We start from the raw sequence: 25,124 nt of genomic DNA on the forward strand, positions 1-25,124 counted from the left end.
TTTTCACATTAAGCTTGTTTGCAGAGGACACCCTTGGGAAACCAAATGGAGCTCAGAAGAAGGATGTGGTGTTACAAGAACTGTACAAATGGCTTTTGCTGGGGCACTTCCAGTGGCAAGAAGGAGGAAAGGAATATAACTTCTTTTAAGACATCAGTAGCCTCCTTTGCCTTCAGAGCTGGGAATCGTTACAAGTGGACTGTTTCTTAAAAGGTAAAGGGACCCCTTGACCAGTCGCGGATGACTCTGGGGTTGCGGCGCTCATCTCGCTTTACTGGCCGAGGGAGCCGGCGTACAGCTTCCGGGTTATGTCGCCAGCATTACTAAGCCGCTTATGGCGAACCAGAGCAGTGCATGGAAACGCCATTTACCTTCCTGCCAGAGCAGTACCTATTTATCTACTTGGACTTTGACGTGCTTTTGAACTGCTAGGTTGGCAGGAGCAGGGACCAAGCAATGGGAGCTCACCCCGTCGCAGGGATTCGAACCGCTGACCTTCTGATCAGCAAGCCCTAGGCTCTGTGATTTAGACCACAACGCCAACTGCATTCCAAGGACTGTTCTTTAGCTTATGACTTTTGGCAGTGATTTATGGGTTGCTTTGAATTACTTGGTTATATAGACTACAGAGGACTTAAAGTGGGACTTAACTCTAAGTGACCCACCTCCGCAGTATAGCATCTTTTAATCCAGGCCCATTTCTTATTTCATATTTGCACTTGAGTGCAGATACCAAAGTACAGAATGCATGCACCTTATGGCAATAGATAATTACATACAAAGGTTTTAGATAACCAGAAAAAGATCAGTCCTATATTTTGTTATCACATCAATGACTTTTTATGGGGAAAATTGTGACTTGAATGGGTGAGCGGCATTCACAAATTATTTTACAGGTGTATTCATACTTGGGTAGTTGTATCCAATGGCTAAAAGTCTTGGCAGAAGGAAACATAGTTCTTAGACCATGTTAATCAGTTTGAGGCTAGGTTTACAGGGATACTTTTATGGCTGTGAGTAGACCAGTAACAGTAACACTTGGAAGCTTAAACTTTAGAGAGGCAATCTAAAGAAGAAAAAGGCAGCAGTCTTAGATTCCAGGGGCAGGAATAATTTTTAAATAATATTTACACCTTTTGTCATTTTAAAGAAAAACATTTAGTTTCCCCCTTTCCCCTTGTGCCTTTTTTTTGCTAGTTGACAGGGCACACTTTATTTACATTTTGACTGATAGCCCTCAAAGATGTGCTGAACTATTTCTTCCCTTTGCTGTGCTAAAGCAAAACCCCCTATAAAGCGCCAGCAGACAATATGACCTCAGCCCGTAAGAAATGTGAAGACAATTGTGATATGCCAATTCACTTTCAGGATCTGCTAATACTGTAATGTTTTTTCCCTTGCCAGCAGCCTCCTTGCCTGGTGTCATTTCTTGAGCTCTTTTGGGATGAGATTAGTCTACAAGAACAAAGTAGCCAGATGTCTGGTTCTGAGAGAGTCCCAGGGGTCAGGGTATGGTAGGCAACTGTAATCATTTGGGGCTAAGATCAAAGATACCTGAGAATTACTTATGGGCACATAGTGTGTGTCATGCCCGTTATTAACAGTCTGTGAAAATTTGTTTCCCTAATTAACCCTTTTGTTGGTTAAGCTTTAGAGAATGAATGTAGTCCTGAATGAGAGAATAATTTGTTCTTTTTAGTAGCCGATACAGACACCTTTCTTAATCTTCAACTGTGCACAATCTCATTATAGCCAAAATGCAGTATTTTGGCTGGAATACTTTGTGTCTTATCCAAAAATGAAATTGGCAGAGAAAAATTATGAATCCTTTCCCCACCTTTCCCCAACTACTGAAAATTTAATAAATGTTAAAAATATATAGTTAGGCTTCACTTAATGTAGCTAGCTTAGTTTTGTTCTAGCATTGGATGCTAATATCAAAGTGTGGGCTGAATCAGTTGGTTGATTGTATTTAAGTGAACAAATGCAGTGCACCAGTCTGAAACATGCTCTTCCTGGCTCTAGTATACTCAGCCTTTGTTATCAAGGGCCTCATTAGTGGGCCAGTTGTCTGTTTTCAGTGCTGCGACTTCCCTTTCTTTTATACAAAGTAATGTTAATGTGCTGATATGTATGTAAGCGTGTGGAGGGGGAGGGGGGAAGAGTGGTTGTGTTCATGATAAAATTGCATTTGCAATTTATTGCCTGTGATGCATGTTGAGCAGTTTTAAGGGACAAATTTGAGTGAGCAGACATTTTTAAACCCTGGTAGGAAAGCCCTCTGGAGTAATTTAAAGGACATAATTGATTTATCTGTTTCAAACTTGACAGCCTCACCATTTTCTTTCTTGCTCTCTCACTCTTACTTAAGAGCACTAAAGGAAAACAGAATAAGCTGATCATTACTGAAAGAGTGGCTTAGGCTAAACTTCCTTTCTTACTGGTGATGCCTGAGGTCTGCATGTGTAAATTGAGGGTGCTTATAATGGCGAGATTTTATTATTGCTTGCAGCAGGCTTAATAATAACAAAAGCAATGAAGGAGGTTAAAACAGTGGCTGCAGAGGGAGGTTCGCGGAGGTTTTTGGCCAATGCCATATTCTTGCACTACACTTTCCCAATGCAGGCACCCAGCCACCCCACTTATGTGCAGATTATGTTCTGGACCTCCATGTGCATAAGTGGAAAAGGTGCAAGTGGGGAGCACTCTCTAAAACACCTCTACATGCTGGTTTTCCCCCTGCTCTCCAGCCCCCCCTTTCTTTCCACATAACACTCTCTTCAACTAGAGTTGAAGCTCCGAGGCCGGCTGGAGGCAGGACCGCATGCGGAAAAGCGGCTTCTTATCCTCCCAAGTCAGTGTGTTTAGGATTTCAGCCTAAATTTCCTTGTGTCCTGAAAAAGCTTATTTAGGGATACAGTGTGCCTTTTCCTAGTGACTTGGCCCCCATTTGCTAACATTATGTAACGTCTGATTATTTGCGCACTGTAGAGATCCAAGAAGGATGAGTTGTTATTCTCAGTAAGCAAAAAAATAGAAGAAAGTTCCCTTAGATGACTGAAAGTTGAGAGTGACTCAAGTAGAGGCTTTTTATTGAAATGTTTTAGCCTTTCTGCTGATCTCTCTAACAAGATCAAAAAGCTGCTGTTCTTCCACCCTACTTTGTATGAGTTAAAACAAGGCTGTGCAGGGATCCCATGTGGATAGAGAGGCCTCTGTAGAGCATGTGTATAGCCTGGAGGGATTCTTCAGATGCCCATTGCCACCCATTTTTCTTGCAAGTGGGGGAGTGACTACACGGGTCTGGTTTCTGAATTTGTTCTTTTTGTTCTGAGAATAATTGATTTAAGTATTTCTGCCTCCCTCCGCAGTTTGGAATATAATCTCACTGCAAACGTAACATTTACTTTTTGACTATGCATTTATTGAGAAGATGAAACTTAAAGCACTCTTTAATTCTCTGTGGTGGTGTGGAAGGCTTTTGGAGATAACCTGAATGGTTATTTGCATGGTTTTTGACAGGATAAACAATGTAGTATTAGGGATTATTAGTGTAATCACATTTAAAAGTATAAAGAGGTGGTATATCTTACCTGAATGGATTGAACCAAAATGCAAATTGCTTAAAAAGTGCCTTGTAATGTTGTATTATGAAATGGGGGCTGGCGGGAAACTCCTGAAATTTATTGTAGATAAAGTGGGAGTGCTACCATTCATTAGTTCTGATAATCTGATTGAGGATAGCCAACATTTTTTTACTTCTTGAAGCAGCTAGGGTGCATTTTAGGATTACTCCTTAACCTGGCCCTTTGCTTGGATGCTCAAGTGCTGGCAGCTGCCTTGTAAAGGCTTAATCTGGTTCACATCTGCAGTCTTTCCTGAAGAACCTGGTGTGGTCTCTTTGTGGGGCTGCCCTTGGAGACAGTGCAGAAGCACCAGTTGATGCAAAATGCAGTCACAAATTTGTTTCCTGGAGCTCAAAATACATAATTTCAGGTTGGACATAGTTGGTTGTATCAAAGAAGTTGTCCTATTTGCACAAAGGCTTCTACCTGCACAACATGACTTTCTCTCCCCCTGCATCCTCCCCATTAGCTTTTGGGGATTAGGGGAATCACAGAACACATTTAAGGTATGTGCAGGTAGAAGAGAGGGAGAAGTCCTGTTGCAAAGTCCTTGTGCTAATGAGATAACTTCATTAGACAAAACCCAATGTGACTGAACACGTTTGGGATAATGCTGTTCATCTTTCATTGTCACTGGATACCAAGTTGATATTCTCTCTGAATTATTGTTTACAACCCTAAAATCTATTTACTTGGTGGCCACCACCAGTTGATAGTTCATCAGCTTATATATTAATGTTATTTAATACATAAAGTGATGGGGTTTTATATTGCCGCCATTAAAAAAAAAACCTTCCCCTGGGCAGCTTTACAAATGCATATTCACACATATCAGTACAAAGAGATCAGCAGCAATTGAAAGCAGCATAAAACTGATACCGTCAAGGCTTAATAGTTAAGTAAAAGTCATTGGAGAATACCAGCCTTTGACTGGTCTCAGAAAGAATAAGTACATACCAGCTGAAACTTCATCGGGAGAGCATGCCATAATCTGGTTGTTGCTACTGCTGCCGCCACCACCACTGAGAAGGCCCTGTTATGGGGGCAGGGTGCTGTGAAGTTAGCATTTTGTTATGTTAGTATGTACTTCTTTGTTCATACTTATACATTATGCCTAATTTGCCCTTTGTTTTTTGCCCTTTAACCCATTTTTGTTGCCACATTTGATATATTATGTGTTACTTGTAAAGCATATTTAAAAGTAAATCCAAGGCAAACAAAAGCATAACATAGTTCAATATTGGCTCGATTTAAGCGTGGTAGAAAAATGGAAATCTGTTTTTCATTTTAAAAAAATCTCATCTTAGAACAAGGAAAACCCAAAATAATGTAATGGGTTAATGCAATGTCTTCATGTTGTAACTTAATATCACTTAAAATTGTAGTATACTTTATTTATTTAAACATGTATTTATTTGTACTCTTTGAAGCATAGCAAGGGACATAGTCAGCTCAAGATTTCCTGTGTTTCATCAGAAATTTGACTGCGAACATGATCAAGTTGATAACAGTCAAAGGTTTTTGCTGGCTGGCTGGTGGACACTGTTGATTGCCTTTTCTCTTTTGGAATAGGATTGTGAAGCTTAGGGTAACACATATTTCGATTCATTCTTTACCTTGCTCTTTTTAAATTCTTCTGCTCTTCCCAAATTAATCAAGAAGTAAGCAACTGAAAGATGTGTTTTGCATTTTGCAAAGCTGTGCTTGTGGTGGAAATTTGATTTGAAGGGCTCATTTCTGCTAGATGCAGCAATATGTCCTCTAGACTTTCAAAAGTTAAAAGGCAATAAGTCAATCCCTCTGGAAACTATGCAGAAATTCAAATCATAAATAAGGAAATGCGTCAGGTACATTAAACAGACACAGAAAAATGGCTTTCTGTCCTTTGTAGCAAGGTAATTGGGCACCACAGCTTGGCAGGAGCTGGTGCTATTGAGTTGGCTGTAACTGCCACAGGTTGATAGGCAGGTGATAAGGCAGCTTCCACTTGGGTCTGCACAGGAGGCCTACCTAATATGCTGTCTGCCCTAAGGGCCTATGGGAACACAGTTGGATTATTATGTTAATGCATGAGCCTGCTGCCCTCTTCCTATCCCAGCTGGGTTCCCTGTTGTTAGGAACTGCTTTGCACTGACAGTGGAGTAATATGCTTCATGATTGAAAGGGCAAAGGGGCTTCGAAGAAAAAAGAATAGGCCTGCACAGATATGTAAATGAGGAAAGGAAGTCAGTAGGAGGGTTTCCATATAGGTATAGATAGAGAATTTATTAGAAAATGAGTAATACAGGGCTGCTAATTGCACTGTTGTTTAAAAACCCCATTAAAATAATTTCCACGTGCATTTTTACTTGTAATGTTAGCGGACGCCAGGCTGGTAAATATTTCTGAAGGAGCTGTAGGAATTCTGTTTGGTTTTTTAAATCGAATGATATTGTACAGGTCACCAGTATGCAAACCGATAGCAGTTCAGTTGTTTCAGGCTTTGATCCCAGTTTATTCCCCATTGCTAATTTTCTAAAAAAAATATATGTAATTGCCAGTGGAGGTGTACAGTTCCTGCATTGTCTTTTAAAAACCACTTTTTGATCTTTGATGGATTATGTGGTCATGGGTATAGCAGTTTTATTTTGCTTTGTTGAATATTAAATCTTTAAATATACCGTGTGTGTATACGTGCGCACACACACACACGCGCACACACACACACACTATTCAAGGGACCCAGTGATGGAGTACACCTTCTGTGTATCCTGGGCTTTATCTGCATACCTAAGGCAACAACCAGCCCACTATTTGCTATATTGGAAGGCTCTGTTTCTGGCACCAGCAAATGGATCTCCACCCTCAGTTGCTAGGGCCTAAGGCTAGCATGTTTGTGCCATTTATAGCTAATTGTAATGAAAATATACACGGTCTTATTGCCCCCTAGTATTTTTACCAAGCCTTGATAGAGACTTGTCTTGATCTTGCCAGGGTGACACCCCCCTCTGGGAAGGCTTTGATAACGAGCATACAATTTGCAGGATTGTTTGGGGACACTTCCCCATGTAATGTGCTGTGGTTGATTGGTGCTTTCAGTTGGAACACATGTCCTTGGAAAGCATGTATTGATGGTGCAGTTTCATACTATTCCAGACAGGCTAGTTTTTGTGGGGGCACATTTTAAGCTCCTACACTAGATGTTTTCTGTTTCTTGAAGTTCTTCCTTCTTCAGAGCTATAGCGGAAACTGATAATACTGTTTTAAAGTCCCTAGCATAAATAACTAGTATTGTATGTGTGACTTGAAGAATTTGGTGTCTGTTTCTTTTAAAATAATGATGATGCCGAACTAGGAGAGAAGGTTTGGGATTAATGGGAAATTGAGGCATGCATACTGTATGTTGAATTTTCAAGATAGAGTTAATTTTATTTTTTTCAAAGTTATGTGATGTGACCTGACTTTAAGCTTGTATGCAGACTTGTATTACAAGTATTATTAAAATAAAAAACATCAGGCAGCACAACACATTGTTTATTGTAGGAAACATAAACGTGTTTGATGACAAATACATCAAGTATGAAAGCAAAATATGCACACAACTTTCTATGCTCAGTGCTGCTGATAGTCAATGTAAGTGGTGGTGGTTGCACATGAGAACACACATGCAGATCAGAAAGCTGTTCCGGGTATAATACTGGGTAGATTTAGGCAACTGGTTAACAGGTAAACCACATAATGGATTATATCATTGCATGGAAGCTCTTTTCCCACCCCTACCTTACTGATTACTACTGCTTTTAACAGATGAAATGACCAGCTTGTATTGAGCAATTATGTAATGAAAGATTCAGTTGGCTAGGCTGCCATATAATAATTGCAGTTAACCATGTGAATAACATGGTTGTTCCATTCCATTAACTGTGGTTGATTGGTAACTCCTGTTTTTCACCTACCTAATGCCTCTACAGATAGTTTCACAGGAAATAGCTGGAGAGTATAGGTTCTCCACAGAAAAATATTTGTGTTCATATAGCCTTGGAGGTAAGCTTAAAAGGGCACCATTTAAGATGTGGCCTTGTTCTTTCAGTTCACTTGGAAAGTAATATTCTTTGAAGTTATGGGGATGCATTGTTTTAACTAGACCTCTAATCGTGTTATAGATTATTTGTCTTGAGGAGGATCAAGGGACAAGACCTTTAAGTGTTTTCATCACAGCTTAAGATCTCAGGAAAATTTTAGCTTTAAATGAAACCTCTGTTTGGGAGGCTGTTATTGCTCTGTATCCATTGGAGAATACATTCTGAGGTAATTTAAAAGACAGAGAGGAAAAGTCACTTAGAGATATAAAGTGCTTGACTAGAAGAGAGTCACATGTTGGCAGTTACTTAGGCATCGCTGTTCAGGGGCCTCTTCTATTAAATCATAAAAGTGACAAACCATTTGTCCTGGTATGACAGCTATTGCCTAGCCTACTAAGCTAATAAGCCTTTGGTAGTGAACAAAACTGAGCCATAAATTAAAATTTCAGATAGTTTCATAGCTGGGGGTTTGGGGTTGCCTTTTATTCATTATTGAGTAACCTTTCACTATCTGAAACCGTATATGAATAAAGTTAGGTTTTGGAAATAGCCGAGCAAAATGGGCTTCATCTCAGACAAGGAATACTGTAGAAATTCTTTGGACCAAATGCAGTCAGCTGCATTCCGGTTTGATGTCAAGGCAACGAAGCCATTATTTCATTTGTCTTCGTGTAAGTAGGTATTGGGTTACATTAGAACAACCCTAAACCCTTCAGAAAAAGAGGGGGGAAGCGTGCACATTTCTGTAAAAGAAACTACAAGTACAGTTCACTAACTACTTGTGCTTTGCAACTTCCACTTGTTTCAATGTGGATTTTGTGGTAGGCCGTGCAAGTGCCTTTGAAGTAGATGAAGGTTGCATAGTATTTTGGTGAATTGAGATATCATCTTAACTATGTCTACTTAGCAGTAAATCCCCCTGAATTTAGTGGAACTTGGGATTGCAGCCTTATACCTAATGGTTATTTGCTAAGGTTTTGAACGAAGATGCTGCAGTGCCTTTTTATCTTGTACTAATTCACTTTATATGTTAACATTTAATACTAGAAAGAGGAGAAATTATGATTTCTCTTTCTAATAAATTTGCACTCTTCTGTTGTCATTCCAACAACTAAGTTTGCATGCCAGAGGAACAAGCTGGCAGCCAGGTTGCCCATGCTCCTTCCATCAACACCACCATTGCCACTGGTGGGAAAGGGAAATGAAGAAAAAGTCTTTTTCACCCTTCCCCCTTCCCCACCACTGCCACTTCTGATGGGAGGAGGAAGCCTTTGGAACATAGGGAAGGAAGTTCTTCTCCCCTTCTGCCATGCCCCCCACCAATGATGAAGAAAAGAGAAGGGTTTTAAAATGCAGGCTTGCTTCTCTTGGCAGTGGTGGGAGGTGGGTGGATGAAGAACAGGTTAGGTGGAGAGTGGTGGCTGTGCGGTATCCTCTGTGCATCTTACCTGCATTTGACTTGCTAAGTTTCAACCATACCTGGTTGGAGGTGGGCTGGTGAGGTGAAGGATCCCAGGTCCTGGGCAAGGCCCATTTGGTAAGGTAAAGGTAAAGGTACCCCTGTCCGTACGGGCCAGTCTTGACAGACTCTGGGGTTGTGCGCCCATCTCACTCAAGAGGCCGGGGGCCAGCACTGTCCGAAGACACTTCCGGGTCACGTGGCCAGCGTGACATCGCTGCTCTGGCGAGCCAGCGCAGCACACGGAACGCCGTTTACCTTCCCGCTGGTAAGCGGTCCCTATTTATCTACTTGCACCTGTGGGTGCTTTTGAACTGCTAGGTTGGCAGGCGCTGGGACCGAGCAGCGGGAGCGCACCCCGCCGCGGGGATTCGAACCGAATCATTTGTAACCGAGTAAGATTGTCTTCCATGAACACAGTCTTAACAGTGAGTCCGTAAGTGACTCTGGAGGCCAATTCTGGATTCACAGATCCTTCCACACATCGGCAAGCCCTAGGCGCTGAGGCTTTTACCCACAGCGCCACCCGCGTCCCACAGGCCCATTTGGAGCACCCTGCAAACAAGGGAGCCTTTGGCCAGCAGCGTTCTCTTAAAGATGCTTGTACTATAAATGAAAAGTAGCATTAATAATAAAATACCGGTACTTCAAAATATTGATCTTTTCAGAGATTTTACAGATTTTTTTTTAATAATTTCAATATTTCCAGTATGGTCAAATTGCACTCTGATCAAATTCCCCTCACACCCATTTCCAGCAAAGGTTTACTCACTATTGACTTGTTTCAAATCCTGGAACTGAAAATTTGAATAAAGAAACAAATGTCTATGGCTGATCTATGTAGTAAGAGACAAAATTCTGAATTTGTAGAAGGCAGGAACTTGGAGACCGAGTTCCCAAAGTCTGCGATACAATTGGGACTCTTGAAGGACACTTGCTAATTGTAACGTTCTCAGACATGGAACATTTGCAGGTGCAATATTGCATGCAAGGAGACAACCCTGAGGCAGGTGGATTCTTTTCCTCCACCCCACTCAAAGCTGCCACCTCTTCAAACCAGCAAACCAACAACAGGGGAAATAGCTTTAGAACGTGAGAGCTGAGTGGAAGGCTCAGAGTTGAAGTATATTATATAATCTTCTAACCAGGGACTTGGGGGAGAGATCCTGTCCTTTGTGGAATAGCTGTTGTTGAGCTAATCTTCCTTCTTCACTTCCCAGGGGTGTATTGTTGCTTTCTTTCCTCCCCCTCCCCCTTTACCCACATGATAATGTTTTTCAAGATGAATTTAATAGCAAATCCCAAAGATCTGTGTTCCCTCTGTGTAGTGCATCCTGCTCTAGCCAATTAAATCAGTAATACTTTTGCTTTTAGTTTATGACTTAAATGAATGAATGAAGGCATTCAGTTGTCTCCTTCAGACGTGTCATCTACCATGGGTCATGTAACAGAGACAAGGAGGGATGTGAGGATCTAAATTTTCACCTTCAGTGTTTTTAGAGATGTGTGATAGGGTTTGCATGCCATGCAACCCTGTTTTTGTTGCCAGGAAGGTCCATGTTCCAGAAAAAGTAGTAAGCTAGTGCACATTCAACTCCAAATATGCATTCAGTTTCCACTTAGTTCAACTACAAAGGCTTATCAAAAGACAATCTGGATCTCACTGCGTGTTAAAGTGGTGGTGAAGTACTAAAAGACACAACCTGGGCAGTTTTTTGTTTGCCTTAAAGGGACCATTTTATTCATTCCCTGTCTTTTGTCAAGCAGTTAGCGCCACACTTTTATTTTGCTGTTCTGCAATACGATTTTTATATGCATTTTAACAGTTATTTAAGAGTCCCCGTGTGCTTAAAAAAGCATCTGAATATATGTACTTCCCCCCCTTCTTAAATAAAGCTGCATCATAACCAGAGTGTTCCATCAATACAGAAGAATGAGAAGGGAGCTGTGGCTGGAACAATATGTAAAAATACTGCTCGTAAAAAATTTCCTTTATTAACTGTCATCATCCCCAGAATATATGTTCAAATAAACGTTGTGTAATAACTAAATTTGAGATTAATAGGTCCCTTAAGAAACGGTGAAGTCATTCAGGATAGTCAGTGAAAAATAGGCTGTAAGACTGTAACATGCACATATTGTCCTGCTTACATGCTCTCTCTGGTGTCATTCCCATTTATCAATGTCGGCAGGCTCTGTTCTCATTAAAACACTCGTGCACAAAAGCAACTTAATTTTCTTAAGAGGAAAGGACACCTGATTCAATTTAGCACCAACAACCAATAACTTGAATATATATTCTTTTCCATTCTGATGTCAAATGAATAGTTATGAGCAGGAGCTGAGATAAAATGCATTCCTATTTTTTATTTTTTAAGCCTCAGAGGTATGTGAACATGCTTCTAAAAAGGAGAGCGTCTAATTCTTGGAAATCACAGTTAAGACTTAAACTGAGATAATATTAACTTTGGTTCCAAAAGGAGCACTTCAAAAGAAAACGGATGCTTCATGTGGCTCTTTTAGGCACAACTTCTCACTGATTCAGTTTAGTATGGGTTTGCAATTTAGGGCCAAATTAGATGTTATGCTGAACACCCAGGTGAAGCCAAAAAAAGCAGACATGGGTTTAACACCCTCTTGCCCTCTGTAGCTCCCTGTAAGACTTAACCATGGCCTGACAGTGCAGAATCCTGAATTTACGTGCTCCTGGCTGGGGCTGGCTGATGGGAGTTGTAATTCAAAACATATGAGGGGCACCGGTTACAAAGGGAAGGGGAAAGCTTAATGTGGGTAAGGGAATTGGACATGTAGTGGCAGGGGTGTGGCAGCTGTGGCTTGACTCCAACTCCCACCAGCCTCAGCCAGTGAGGAATGAAATCAAAGAAGCACCCAAAAGAGGAAATGCATTAATGGGTGACTTCAACTTCTTTTACGTAGACTGTTTGCATATGCATTCCAGGCACAACAAAGAAGTAAAAAATCTAGATACACTAAATGATTGTGCTCTAGAACAGTTGGTCATGGAACCAACCAGGACAGCAATGACCCTAGGTTTAATATTGAGTGGCACCCATGGTGTGGTGTGAGATATGTTAAGTCAGTTTGGAGCAGTGACCACAGTGCTATTAAAATAAATATACAGTGGTACCTCGGGTTACAAACTCGGCTAACCGGGAAGTGGTACCTCGGATTGCAAACTTTGCCCCAGGATAAGAATGGAAATCGTGCGGCGGCGGCAGTGGGAGGCCCCATTAGCGAAAGCATGCCTCAGGTTAAGAACGGTTTCGGGTTTAGAACCGACCTCCGGAACGAATTAAGTTTGTAACCTGAGGTACTACTGTATATGCAAAAGGTTAATTGCCAAGAAAGTCCAACATGGTCACATTTGATTTCAAATGAGCAAACTTGCCTCAAATGAGGAAATTGGTTAAAAGGAAGTTGAAAGGCAAAATCAAGAGGGTCAAATCACTCCAAAATGTTCTGGAGTTGTTAAAAAAATACAATACAGTGGTACCTCTGGTTAATAACTTAATTCGTTCTGGAGGTCCGTTCTTAGCCTGAAACTGTTCTTAACATGAGATACCACTTTAGCTAATGGGGCCTCCCGCTGCTGCCACGGCCACATGATTTCTGTTCTCATCCTGAAGCAAAGTTCTTAACCTGAGGTACTATTTCTGGGTTAGCAAAGTCTGTAACCTGAAGTGTTTGTAACCTGAACCTGAGGTACCACTGTATTAGGAACTCAGTTGGAGTGTATACTGCAGGTCCAAGAGGATGCCAGAGGACATATTCATGATCCAACAGACTCTTCTTATATTCAATATAGTGAATGATCAGGGTTGTTGGGAATTGTAGTACAGCAACATCTGAAAGGCCACAGCTCCCCTTACTCCTGTGCTATGGGCTAGGTTTCTAGGTTATGACAAAGGACATATGATTGCTTTTCCTTCTGTCCTGTGTTTACAAGTTTTAGGTTTCTATCCTCTCTCCATTTGAATATAAATTTCACTGGGGGGAAATGGCAGTTTTAAACAACAGCAGAACTTTGAGTAAAGCATGGGTGGAGAAATACTGAAGAGGAGTTTATTTTAAAACAACCCAGTTTGAAATTTATATTCTGCTTGATTGTAAAAAAAACCACAGTCAAAGCAGTTTACAAAAAAAAAAAAAAAAAAACACCTCATAATTATCAGTAAAAGTGGTTGAAAACAACTATTTAAAATATTCAAATAATAATGAAGCAATAAGCTAATAATAGAGTACAACACATATTTATTTTCCTTTCAGTTACTGCCATTCAAACTTTTGCAGCTGTTTTAAGCCACCACTTTCCCCCCTGTCTGCTTCTCTTCTTGTTCCCATGCCAAGGCAACTGCTGTTGTGCAACATGCCTTCACTTTTGCTCCCCTGCCCTGCCTTCATGCAAATCCAGGATTGTGATGAGGCCCTACAGATCTTCCAATGGGGCTGCATGATGATACTCTCTCTCTGCCCCACACCCACCCACCTAAAAACCACTTACAGCAAGGATGGGGAACCTGTTGCTGTCCAGGTGGTGTTAGAGTCTAGCTTCCATCAGCTCCACCTAAAGGTCAGGAAACATGGGAGTTGTAGTCTAGGAATATCTGGAGGGCTGCAGGTTTCCCACCCTTGCTGCTAAAGCTATTCTGGAACCATACTGTTAGGCCTCCCTGTGCTAAGTAGATTCTGAAATGGTGCGCTGTGCATGTTGGGTGCCATGGAGTGCCATGTATGTCTCTAGCCCATACAGAGCCAGAAGTGGTGAGTGTCCATCTGTGATTCCACATGACCCACTGCTTTAATAGTTATGCCCTACCTTACCCAGATGTACAAACATTACATTTTTAAAAATCTACTTAAAATCTTAGTTTCAAAATCTTAGTTTCCATGAACATGGTCTTAACAGTGAGTCCATAAGTGACTCTGGAGGCCAATTCTGGATCCACACATCCTTCCACAGTGGGAACATAGGATTCCGGGTGGGAGTTGATCACGGTGAGGGTTTGCCAAACATGCCTTTTAGCATGTTTCTCCCTTTTGTCCTGAGTTTGAGCGTCTTCAGAGTCCACGAAACCTTTGGAGAAAGCTGTTCTCCAATTGGAGCATTCGCAGGCCAGTGTTTCAGAGTTGTCTGTGTTTATACCACATTTTTAAAGATTTACCTTTAAACCTCTTTTGTTGACCACCAGCATTACGTCTTCCATTTTTAAGTTCGGAATAAAGTACAGTGGCACCTCTGGATGCGAACGGGATCCATTCCGGAGCCCTGTTCGCATCATGAGCAGAACGCAACCCACGTCTGTGCGTGCGCGGGTCATGATTCGCCGCATCTGTGCATGCACGTGATGTCATTCTGAACGTCTGCGCGAGCGGCACAACCTGGAAGTAACCCGTTCCATTACTTCCGGGTTGCCGCGGGACACAACCTGAAAAGATTTAACCTGAAGCGTCTTTCACCCGAGGTATGAGTGTAGTTGCTTTGGAAGATGATAATCAGGCATCCAAACAACATGACCAGCCCAAAAAAGTTGATGCTGAAGAATCATTGCTTCGACACTGGTGATCTTTGCTTCTTCCAGTACACTGGCATTAATTCGCCTGTCTTCCCAAGCGATGTGTAAAAATTTTCAGAGACACCGTTGATGGAATCTTTCAAGGAGTTGGAGATAGCGTTTATAAGTGGTCTGTGTTTCACAAGCATACAGTAAGGTTGGTAATACTATAGCTTTGTAAACAAGCATTTTGGCTTCCCTGCAAATGTCCCGGTCCTCAAACACTCTGCACTTCAGTTGGGAGAAAGCTCCACTCGCAGAGCTCAGGCGATGCTGGATTTCGGCATCAATTTTAACTGCCCAGGTAGGAGAAGTGATCAACACTTTCCAATGTTACACCACTGAGCTGGATTTGTGGAACTGCAGAAGGGTTGTTTTGTGCTTCTTGGTGCAGCATTTTGGTTTTTTGGATGTTGAGCAATAGGCCAAGCTTTTCATAAGCTTCTGCGAAGATATTTACACTAAAGCAGAGAAAGTACAGCAGAGAAGCATTCCATCAAATGCTCAAGAGGATAAAGCTGCATTCACTGAGTACCCTAAAATATAATATTGCTCATGCCACGTGAATGTCTTTGGGGCAGTGCAAGCCCAAGACATTTTGCTACCCAAAGGTCAAATGCTACTACCCCCCAATTAGGGTTAACACTGTGAAAATCTTTGTTGCATTTTTAATGCACCAGATCTACTATACAGAAACACCTAAAGCAGATTGCTTCATTCTAGGGCCATTCTTCTTAGTGGGTATCATTTGTGCAAAACAGGTGAAAAATGACTTATGTACAGGTAAAGTAAAGGACCCCTAACTGTTAGGTCCAGTCATAGCCGACTCTGGGGTTGCGGTGCTCATCTCGCCCTACTGGCCGAGGGAGCCAGCGTACAGCTTCCGGGTCATGTGGCCAGCATGACTAAGCCGCTTCTGGCGAACCAGAGCAGCGCATGGAAATGCCGTTTACCTTCCTGCCGGAGAGGTAGCTATTTATCTACTTGCACTTTGATGTGTTTTCAAACTGCTAGGTTGGCAGGAGCAGGGACCGAGCAACGGGAGCTTACCCCGTTGCGGGGATTCGAACCGCCGACCTTCTGATCGGCAAGTCCTAGGCTCTGTGGTTTAACCCACAGCGCTAACTCAGCAAACCTGTAAAGGCAAGGACACCTAGAAGACAGCCTTAGAAGATGATTGCAAGGGAGATAGGTTCATACTAGAGAGGGCAGTTCTTGTCTGAAGTACTTTTACAGCTTTGTGGGTGAATATTGAATATGCTTACAGGGCGCACCTGTCTCAAGGTTTGAAACTATAGCTTGGTAGACTATTAGTTAAATTCCTCCTTTTCAGAGAATACATGTTCCTGTTCTCTATCTGTGATTGCTGGCTAGCAGAGTTGTCTGGACTAGTGCCTACTCCTTATGTTCAGAAGCAGAATGCAGATGAGGTAGAGGTGTTAAAATATGTTGCTGTGGTTCTACAACTGTCAACTGTGATGTTTTATTCAGCTCTTGTCTATTCAGAAGCTCCCTGCGCAATGAAGAATGCCATATGCCATTGTCCTTGCTTGCTTGCTCGCTAGCTGGTGAGCAAGCAGCTAGGCAAAGGTTTCTAAACCTGTGTTTCCTTGTGTGTTTGGGCCACTGAGAGAGACTGTGGTCCAGTGCTATCTTTTATTGATAAGGCCAGCAAAGGATGACTCTAATGAAATTATCAAAGCTTTGAATTAATTATGAACTCGAATAAGAAAGCTAAGCTCTCTGGAGCCAAGCATCTCATTAGTCATTCATTCACATTGCAATCTCTTTATAGAGGCAGAAGGCAGGTTCAGCTTAGCCTGTGTTTGGATTTGGTTCAAACTTGCCAGCTCTTTCAAACGTCCTTGCTCTGTGGCTGCAAGACATCCTTGGTGATTAACTTGATTCTGCCTCCATTCTTCATTTAAATGGCAGGTTCTGCTCTCTCCACCCCCACTTTTCTTCCCTTCCCTCTAAACCTGGTTCTGCATCATCGAAGTGGATGTCATGCAAGGGTTTCTTCTTCTCTGATAGCAAAGGGGAAAGCTTTACAAGATTGTAAATATTTTATGTCTCGTGGAGTTTGATAGCTTATCCTTAATGCTTGTTTCCATCATTGTTTCTTGGAAATTTAGGTAAGCACAACACTTTATTTAAAATCAATTCAAAGTCATTTATTTTTCTTACTTGTTGAGTTCCTTACATTCTATCGGTATCTCTGGCCTTCAGGATTAAAAGTCTTGTGTTCTTATGGTTTACCTATTTCAAAATGTATTCAGTTAAAAGTTCATAATGTAGATGCCTAATATTAAAGTAAAATATGGCTTGCTACAGTTGAGAAGTTCAGGCATTTGGATGAGTAGCACTATTATATTCAATTATTTTTCAGAATTTTCCCAGTATTGGATTTTTATTTCCCCCAATAGTAACAGTATATTTCTAAGCACTGAGCTCAGTAAGACTTCTTCTCTAGTAAGTTTATGTTAGGATTATACTGTTGGTCTGTTTGTACTATTTGTGTCAGCCATGTAAAAAAAAAAAATTCACCCTGGACAGGTCTTTAACAGTAGTTTATAATTTGTATCATATTCACTGGCATTGGTCCGTTTGCTTTCTGTGCAGCCTCCATGTTTACATATTTGTTTTCTGGATCACATAATGTTATAGCTACTTGCCATTGTTATAAGAAGATTTGAATGAAATGAAAGGAGTGTTTTGTGTAAAGCAGAAAGACTTAATGGTTTTTCTTTTTTCTTTATTTAGGCAGCCGCTATATTTAATTCAGCATTTGGAAGTTTTTTGGTGAGTCATACTGTTTTTTTATATGCCTCTTTAATGTACCATTGTTTAATATTTGTATTGCTTGGGAGGAGAATTGGAGACTGTTATTATCTGTCCTGGTGCTCATTAAATATACCCAAGCTTGTATTTCTTTTTTGTGTCTCCTGCTGTTTGGAAAATTAGTGCATGAATAATCTCTGATCAATATAATTTAATGATGCTTAAGTACATGTTAATAGTCTCCTTAATGAGGTGACAATCTATTATTATTCAGATGTTTTGGAGGCTAGTGTCAATATATTGATTTTCTAATGAGGCTTATCACACAATCATTATTTTCTATCAAGGGGCCATGGATTTTGAAAGGAAAACATGGCCCAGATGATGAGAGAGACAATGCTAATTCACTCAGTGACGTATCACCATTTTTCTCTGCTCCATGACCCCAGGGAGGCTATTGGAAGAAGTATAAATAAGCATACAGTCAATGCTGCTCAAAGTATCATTTCTGTATTTACATGTTAGGGCTGCGCTTCCTGAGCACACACTATAAAAACATGCAGAAAGGGCAGCTCAGTAGTTCTTTCCTCTGTTTTATGTATTCAGCAAATCAAACAGTTTGGCCCCTTAAGAGACATTTTGTATAATTTTGTATCTTTATAATACACATTGCTCATCTGAAGTATGGTGCTGACAATTACTTTGATAAAAAGTTGCATTATAGTAAATACTTAAAATAAGGGGACATACAATATTACTTTGTGCCTTATGAACACATCAATAAGTTAAACATGCATATACAAAAATGCTGCAAATAATATGAGATAACCTAGGTATTTAGAGAGAGACTTCCATACTCAGATGTTATTTTCATGTATATAGCTCATAATACTTGAAGCCTGGTATTTTTCCAACTTTTACTATTTTTTAAGCACTAGAATACATCGCAGAGCAGTGGTGTTAGGCCTGTGTCAATTAGCTACAAAGCTGCCTCTTGCAGCTAGCTGTAGAACTACTGTGGCCCTGCCACGCTGCATGATCTCAAGAAAAAATGTGGAGAGGCGTAATATGGTCAGTGTACTCTATATACTTCATTTGGTTCCCAAGCCTCCAGTTAAATTTTATGTAATAAGACTAGTATGTGGTACAATATGGCGTGGTTGTCCCTGTGCCATAAACTCCGGTATATCTGCCCGTTCAGCTCCATAGTTACCTCATATAAAGTAAAGCACACTGCAAACCCTGACATTTGCAAGAGGCCTTCAAGTTGATGCTAGTTTGTATGTCAAGGCCTAATCTCCCAAAGAGTGTTGGATACTGAAAACTGGTTCACTGAGTTGGGTTCGATGACCTATAGTGTGATAATTCTATGACCAGTAAAGACGTTCCTGTAAGTGCTTTTCAGATATGCAGTCAGGTGACCTGAAAAGAGAAGAGAATGGTTCTGTATATGGTTGGGGAGATCTAGTTTTTCAGACAAAGTGCTGTGCTTTTCTTGGAGGTCCTGGAGATATGAATGAGAGCTTTCTGAAATAATATGTCTTCTCCAGTTATTTAAATATATTAGCATTTGATAGTCTGCATTTACTGGCAATGACAGAGGCATATACTGGATGTATGGTTTTTAGAATTGGAACTAAACTTCAAACCAATCTCAGAAAATGAATTGCTGTAGTTTTGCAGGCAGAAATATGTGCATATTTATAACTAATGTAATAACATCATAGGTCTAATTAAAACATAGTGTTTTAAAGAACTAATTGTTACAGAAAACTTTTTTTCCTGTAGCTAGCCTGGTAATTAACTAATGATAGATGAATTCAATTTACATAAATTTCAGACCAAGAGAATATTTTAGAATTATGCCACAGAGAATTGCTCTGAGTTTAATATCATTATCTCCTCCCCTCATTTAAAAAGTTGGGTTTAGAATAATTGTGGAACATAAGTGATTTGAGTTTTCCCCATGACAGCAACTTAATAAAATATGATAGCATTTTAGTAATTCAAAGCAGTTGGTTATCAGCAATAACTGTGGCTCTAAGATGGTAGCTCTATGCACATTTATTTGAGAATAAATCCATTGAACACAGTGGGACTTACTTTTCAGTAAACACATAGGATTAGGTTGCATAGCATGTAGCTATAAAAAAAAATGCTGATTAAATCTAGACTACACTCCTGCAATGCTCTCTACAGAGGTCTGCCTTTGAAGACAGGAAACTTTGGCTAGTGCAGAATCCAGTGTCCAGAATGCATGTGTTTATGTAGGTGGCTTTATCATATTATTATACAAATTTTCATTGATTGCAGAGGTTTCCTGTGTTTTCAGATGCTAATGTGTTAGTGATATTTGAAGTCCAGAACAGTTTGGGAGTATGTTTCTTAAAAGAGTACCTACTCTCATATGAACTTGCTGGGCCCTGCTCTCTGCCCAACAACCAATGGAAACGTTTCAGTGGTGGAATTTTCTCCCCTGAGATCTCTGCTTGGCCTTGTCTCTTGAGGCAGAACATAGTAATAATAATAAGCCACTAAGGATTTTTCTTTTTAAAAAATTGCTGGACCCCTGTTTATGACTTTATCTGATGCTTTGTTTTATCTGATGGCATTTTACCAGATGTTGTTTGTTCAATTATGTGATGTATTTTCCATTTTTATTGTAAACTGCCTTGTGAAGGCTTGTCCTAAAAGGCAGGATAGAAACAAATATAATAAAAATAATTATACAATAAAATACACATTTTATTATACTGTCGCAGACCTGGAATAATTGGTGTTGTTGGAGTTCACCTGCCAAAGGCAACTGGTTCCTGCATTAAAGGGATAAAATGCTTAAATATTAACTAATTGCACTGTTGCCCAGTTATTCTGGATGTATTGTTTTAAAGATTGTTGTGTTGAAGTGCTGGTTAGCAGCTTGGTGCTAATATAAGAACAGTGTGACTGTACATAAATTTAGATATGTACATGCACACACCATCCTTCCACAAAATGCCCTTCTAATAAAAATGTATGGAATTCTTATCTACTCCATTTTAGTAGGCATAATGCTTTATATAGCCTGACAGGACCTGTGTAAATGCATTAGGTGCAGTGTCCATTTTTCTTGCAAATTTGTGACAGAGATTTAATTATGAGAATGACCAACAACTTACAAATCTAATTTTCATTGGCTGAGCCAACTTCTTTATTTTTTTAATAATGATGGATTTTTATTTTTTTTAAGCAATGATTTCATTACTATTTAAAGAAATTCCATTGGTGTGGAACTAACCAATTGACTGGCATTTTTATTTCATTATATTGCACCAAATGCTGTTCATGCTTTTTTCTGTTAATTGTTCTACATTGTGTTAAAAAAACCAAAACATTGTGCAGAAAATTTCAGGGGAGGAGACTGGCTTGTTCATAATATCTTCTTTCCCAGTTTGTAAAATCAGGCAATTTTTTTTAAAAGAAAGAAAAATGTTTGAAGAATGTTGGCCAAACATACCTCTTTGCCTTTCTTATGAGCACTTATTTTAAGCAACTAAAGTAAGTGTTCACTACTGATGTTGAATAATAATGTGTATAACATCTAGCTGCTGCAACTATGTCTTCATAGTGTAATTTCATATTCTCAATAGTCAGTTTTCCTTTTCTCTGTTAGGAATTGTGGAGAATTGATCCTCTTTTCAGCTTTAGATTCTTTTAGCTCAGATTCCTCACTCCTTGCTGTTTATTTGAGAGGACCCATGTACAAACTTAGGTCCATTAATTTCAATAAATCTACTCTGAATAGAACATAATTGGATACAACCCAGCTTCTTTTCTTTTGAGTAGACTGGGAAATGGTGAAGCTTTGCTATGGCAGTGAATTGTTTGATGACTTAACTTGTGGAAGTTATTTCAAACTTTCATTAATCTGAAACTGGTTTTGGAGATCTTTTGATTTGATATGTCTTGGTGTCACAGATCCTAGAATGGTTTAGATATTTTAACTGCAAAGCTACCAGGGCCTGCTCAAGACACTTGGACTGCCGGAAGCAAAGATAGCACGACACCTCATTTCCATGTACAGAAGCTGACTGGACTGGCAATTGAAACTTCCTTCAACACTGGTGATAGGAAAGCCATCCTCCACCACATCTGAGGGTAGGCAGGGTTGTGTAGCAGATGCATGACAGGCCATGTAGCACATCCTATTATTTTATCCCACTGAAGGGAACAGCCAGAGGGTTGCCTATACTGCTCCACAGCCTGTCTTGTCTAAGGCAATTGCCTAATGGTAGGGCTGGCCTGAGAACCACTAGTGGCAGGCAGTTTCTTTGCACCTGGACAGATCTCATCTCTTGAGTGAATGAAATCTGCTACAGATTCTCTCCCATAAATTTATGAACAATTAGAGATCATATTGGTTGAGCTCATATAAGGGTTTATAGGCGATCAGCAAAAACTTGAATTGGTGTTCCATATATATAGGTGGTAAAAAGAAAAAGCAGTAACCTACCATGCATCTCTTATGGCTGCAGTTCTTTGAGATAAATTTCAGGAAGACGGATGACGAAATGCATACAGGAAGGTTTCCAGAAGTGTGCTGTCTTTTGAGAGTTCTCAGAATCCTTTCCATGTCTTATTGTGTCTATTAACCTTCTGCAGCCCAGCAGGAGAAATTCTTACAACTACGTATGTGAGATGAGGCCTTGAGGTTGGAAGATAGTGGCATGTACAAAAGCACCCTCGTCTATTCCCTATCTAACACTGCCTGCTGGTTCAGGAGCTGGGAATGTAAAGAAGAAAATCGGGTTGCCTTTATTAGTAAAACCAATTTCTCATCCGTATGCTAGAACACTTAAATTGCTTAGTCTGGAGTAATCCCACAGGATTTGCTGGGGGAAAGGAGAAAATATTCCTCAAGCATTATAGTCTTTATTTCTGGTTTGCTAGTTTTCTTTCTACTACAGGCTTCTGGCAACTTTTAAGCCTGCACATGGACAAACCTGTTCAATGAAAGATTGCATGTGACATCACCCAACCATAAATCTCTCTTTTTATGTTGATGTTGTGCATATTACTATAGCAACAAATAATTCTGTGGTATGCACTAATGAGCCATTGGTGCACTTATGGATTATTTGAAGTCCTCCTTGTTTTGGCCTCCTGCCTATCAATACACCTGAGGCATGTGGTTAATGGCCTATTAAGGTACACCCTGTTGTGCATTATTGCTTAATTGTACTGTAGTTTACTTCCGTTTTTAAATTTTATTTTACTTTATTTTTATTTTTTGCTGGTGGGAGTAAATGTAATGCCAGTTTTTTAAAAGACAAAATGCACATTATGTGCAAATAGGATAGCAATAATGTTACTCTTTAAAACATTTTTTTAGTAAATGGAATTTTAAATACATCAAAAACAATGTGAATAGTTTCATATCCTTCTAAAGCTAAATAATTAGCAGCCATTGTGCAGTTCTTTTTTATTATTGGCTGGACAGCATAAAGATGAAAGATTTATAGATAGTACTGCACTTCATAGCTGACTGAAGCAGGTGTTAGAAATGCAGATGATGTGCATTGACCAAAGACTGTACAAATTTGAAATGAAAATGCCAGTGGTCTGCTTGCAGTGCTATGCACATGTGATGTTTCCAGTAGCTGAATTATTAATTTTGTTGTGCAAAATTGTTCAGCTGTTCAGAAAAAGGTGCCCTTTGAAGATTCCCCCCTCACCCTTTATTTGTATTTGACAACAAGCAATCTCTGTTTTGCTTCATTTTTATTGTCTTTGCTTGAAAAAGCGACCTGAAAATTCAGTAGCCCAGAATAGTCTAATTGGCCAAGCTCCTGAGAATTTGAATGCAGAAGAGGAACTGCTGTTGCATGCAAGAATTTCTGCATATTCACTCATCTCCCAAAATTACAGTTAATTATGTGGCAGAACCAATTATGCCTGCCATCAGTTTGGGCAAGGGTGGGAAACCTGTGGCCTTCCAGATGTTTATGAGCTGCCAACTCCAGTAGTCTAGCCAATGGTCAAGGATAATGGGAGTTGGAGTCCAACAACATCTGGAGGACTACTTGTTCCAGATCTGAGTTAGGGAATGCATGCATGGACCAGAATGGCCAGGGATCAGCACAGGTGCAACCCCAAGAAGTGAATTGCTGGGTATTACAAACATGTACTGTTTTGCACAAGCACACTCCATTTACAGAGGCCTATCAAACTTACATGTATGTGTGCTGCATCCATTCACAGATGACCCTCGCTAGATTGGAATAACTGACTTAAATATGAATTATACTAGAGAAAATGGATAACGAATTGTACTGCAAATATTTTTGTTAATCTATAAAGAAATAAAAGATCTATATGAAATATGTTTAATATTCTGTGTTCAGATACAGAATACATAGTTAATGTAAATGTATACAAGTGCAGTTGTCAGCTGTTTCAGATTTGTTTTAGCTTATCAACCCTGTCTTTTAACCCATAAGCTGTTATGTTGATAAAAGCAACTGTTCTTTACATGTTCTAGATTTAGGTGAATTGACTGAGTTCACACAACATTCTTGTCTGATTGCCTTCAGGTCAAGTTCCATACTTTACTCCATTGTTGATGTATGGAATAGTTATTAACCTTTAGTTATTGCACATATTATGCCTCATGGCAGCAAACATAGTTATTCCGTCCTTTTTATCATCACAACAACACTATGAAGTAGGTAAACTGAGAGATAGTACTGGGGCAAGCTTCATGGCTGTTTGGGAATTTGAGTTGAGATCTTCCTAGTCTAGTGGTGATAAAGGGTTTGGAAACCAAGCCTTCTGAGGAACGGTTAAGGGAGCTGGTATGTTTAACCTCAATAGTAGGAGACTGAGAGGAAATATGGGGCAAGCCAGCTAGATGGGTGGGGTATAAATAGTATTATTATTGCTATCTTCAGATGTCTAAAGACTGTCACATGGAAGATGGAGCAAGCTTGTTTTCTCCTGTTTTGGAGGGTAGGACCAAAACCAATGGCTTCAAGTTACAAAAATGGAGGTTCTGATTAAACATCAGGAAGAAGTTTTTGATGGTAAGAAAGAACAGACTCCCTTGGGAGGTGGACTCCCTTGGAGGTTTTAAAGAGATTAGATGGCCATCTGGCATGTATGATCTACTTGAGATTCTTGCATTGCAAGGGGTTGGACTAGATGACCCTTGGAATCCCTTCCAGTATGGAACTTGAACCCATGACCCTGAGATTAAGAGTCTCATGCTCTACTACTGTCTGAGCTGTCCCTGAGAACACGTGAAAGGGCCCTCTCTCCAGCAGTATCCCTCCCTTGAAGTTGTGTCTAGCACTGACATTTCTGATTTTTCATTGGTTGGTGTCAGAGCCACCCGAGGTCCCAGCTCACAAGAGACCAAAATCCAGTCCAAGTTATATACAAAAGGTTTTATTGAAGAACATTGTTGTCATTACATCCAAGCTCCGTGGCTCAGCATCTGTTACCCTTAGATGTTAGAAGTCCCCTCTGAGTCAGTCCCGCCCCTGCACCAGCTTAAGAGGCTTGTACTGCTCCACCTTTTCCTCTCCTTCCTTTTCCGCAGGGTCTTCCTGCCCCCCTGTGCTCCCTCCCTTCGGGACTCCCCCGA

The 25,124-nt window shown here is 40.3% G+C and overlaps 1 protein-coding gene across 10 annotated transcripts in view; it reads left to right on the forward strand.

The window, feature by feature from the left end:
- SLC10A7 (solute carrier family 10 member 7) overlaps nt 1–25,124 on the forward strand; it is a 125,127-nt gene that overhangs the window by 17,569 nt on the left and 82,434 nt on the right. For all 10 annotated transcript variants that reach the window (XM_083755896.1, XM_083755898.1, XM_083755899.1 and 7 more), the window contains one exon: nt 17,483–17,521. In XM_083755896.1, the coding sequence (XP_083612022.1) occupies nt 17,483–17,521 (39 nt within the window). The remainder of the gene's footprint in view (nt 1–17,482; nt 17,522–25,124) is intronic.

The sequence above is a fragment of the Podarcis gaigeae genome (assembly GCF_964106915.1).
Source record: "Podarcis gaigeae genome assembly, chromosome: 9".
Classification (NCBI taxonomy): Eukaryota; Metazoa; Chordata; class Lepidosauria; order Squamata; family Lacertidae; genus Podarcis; species Podarcis gaigeae.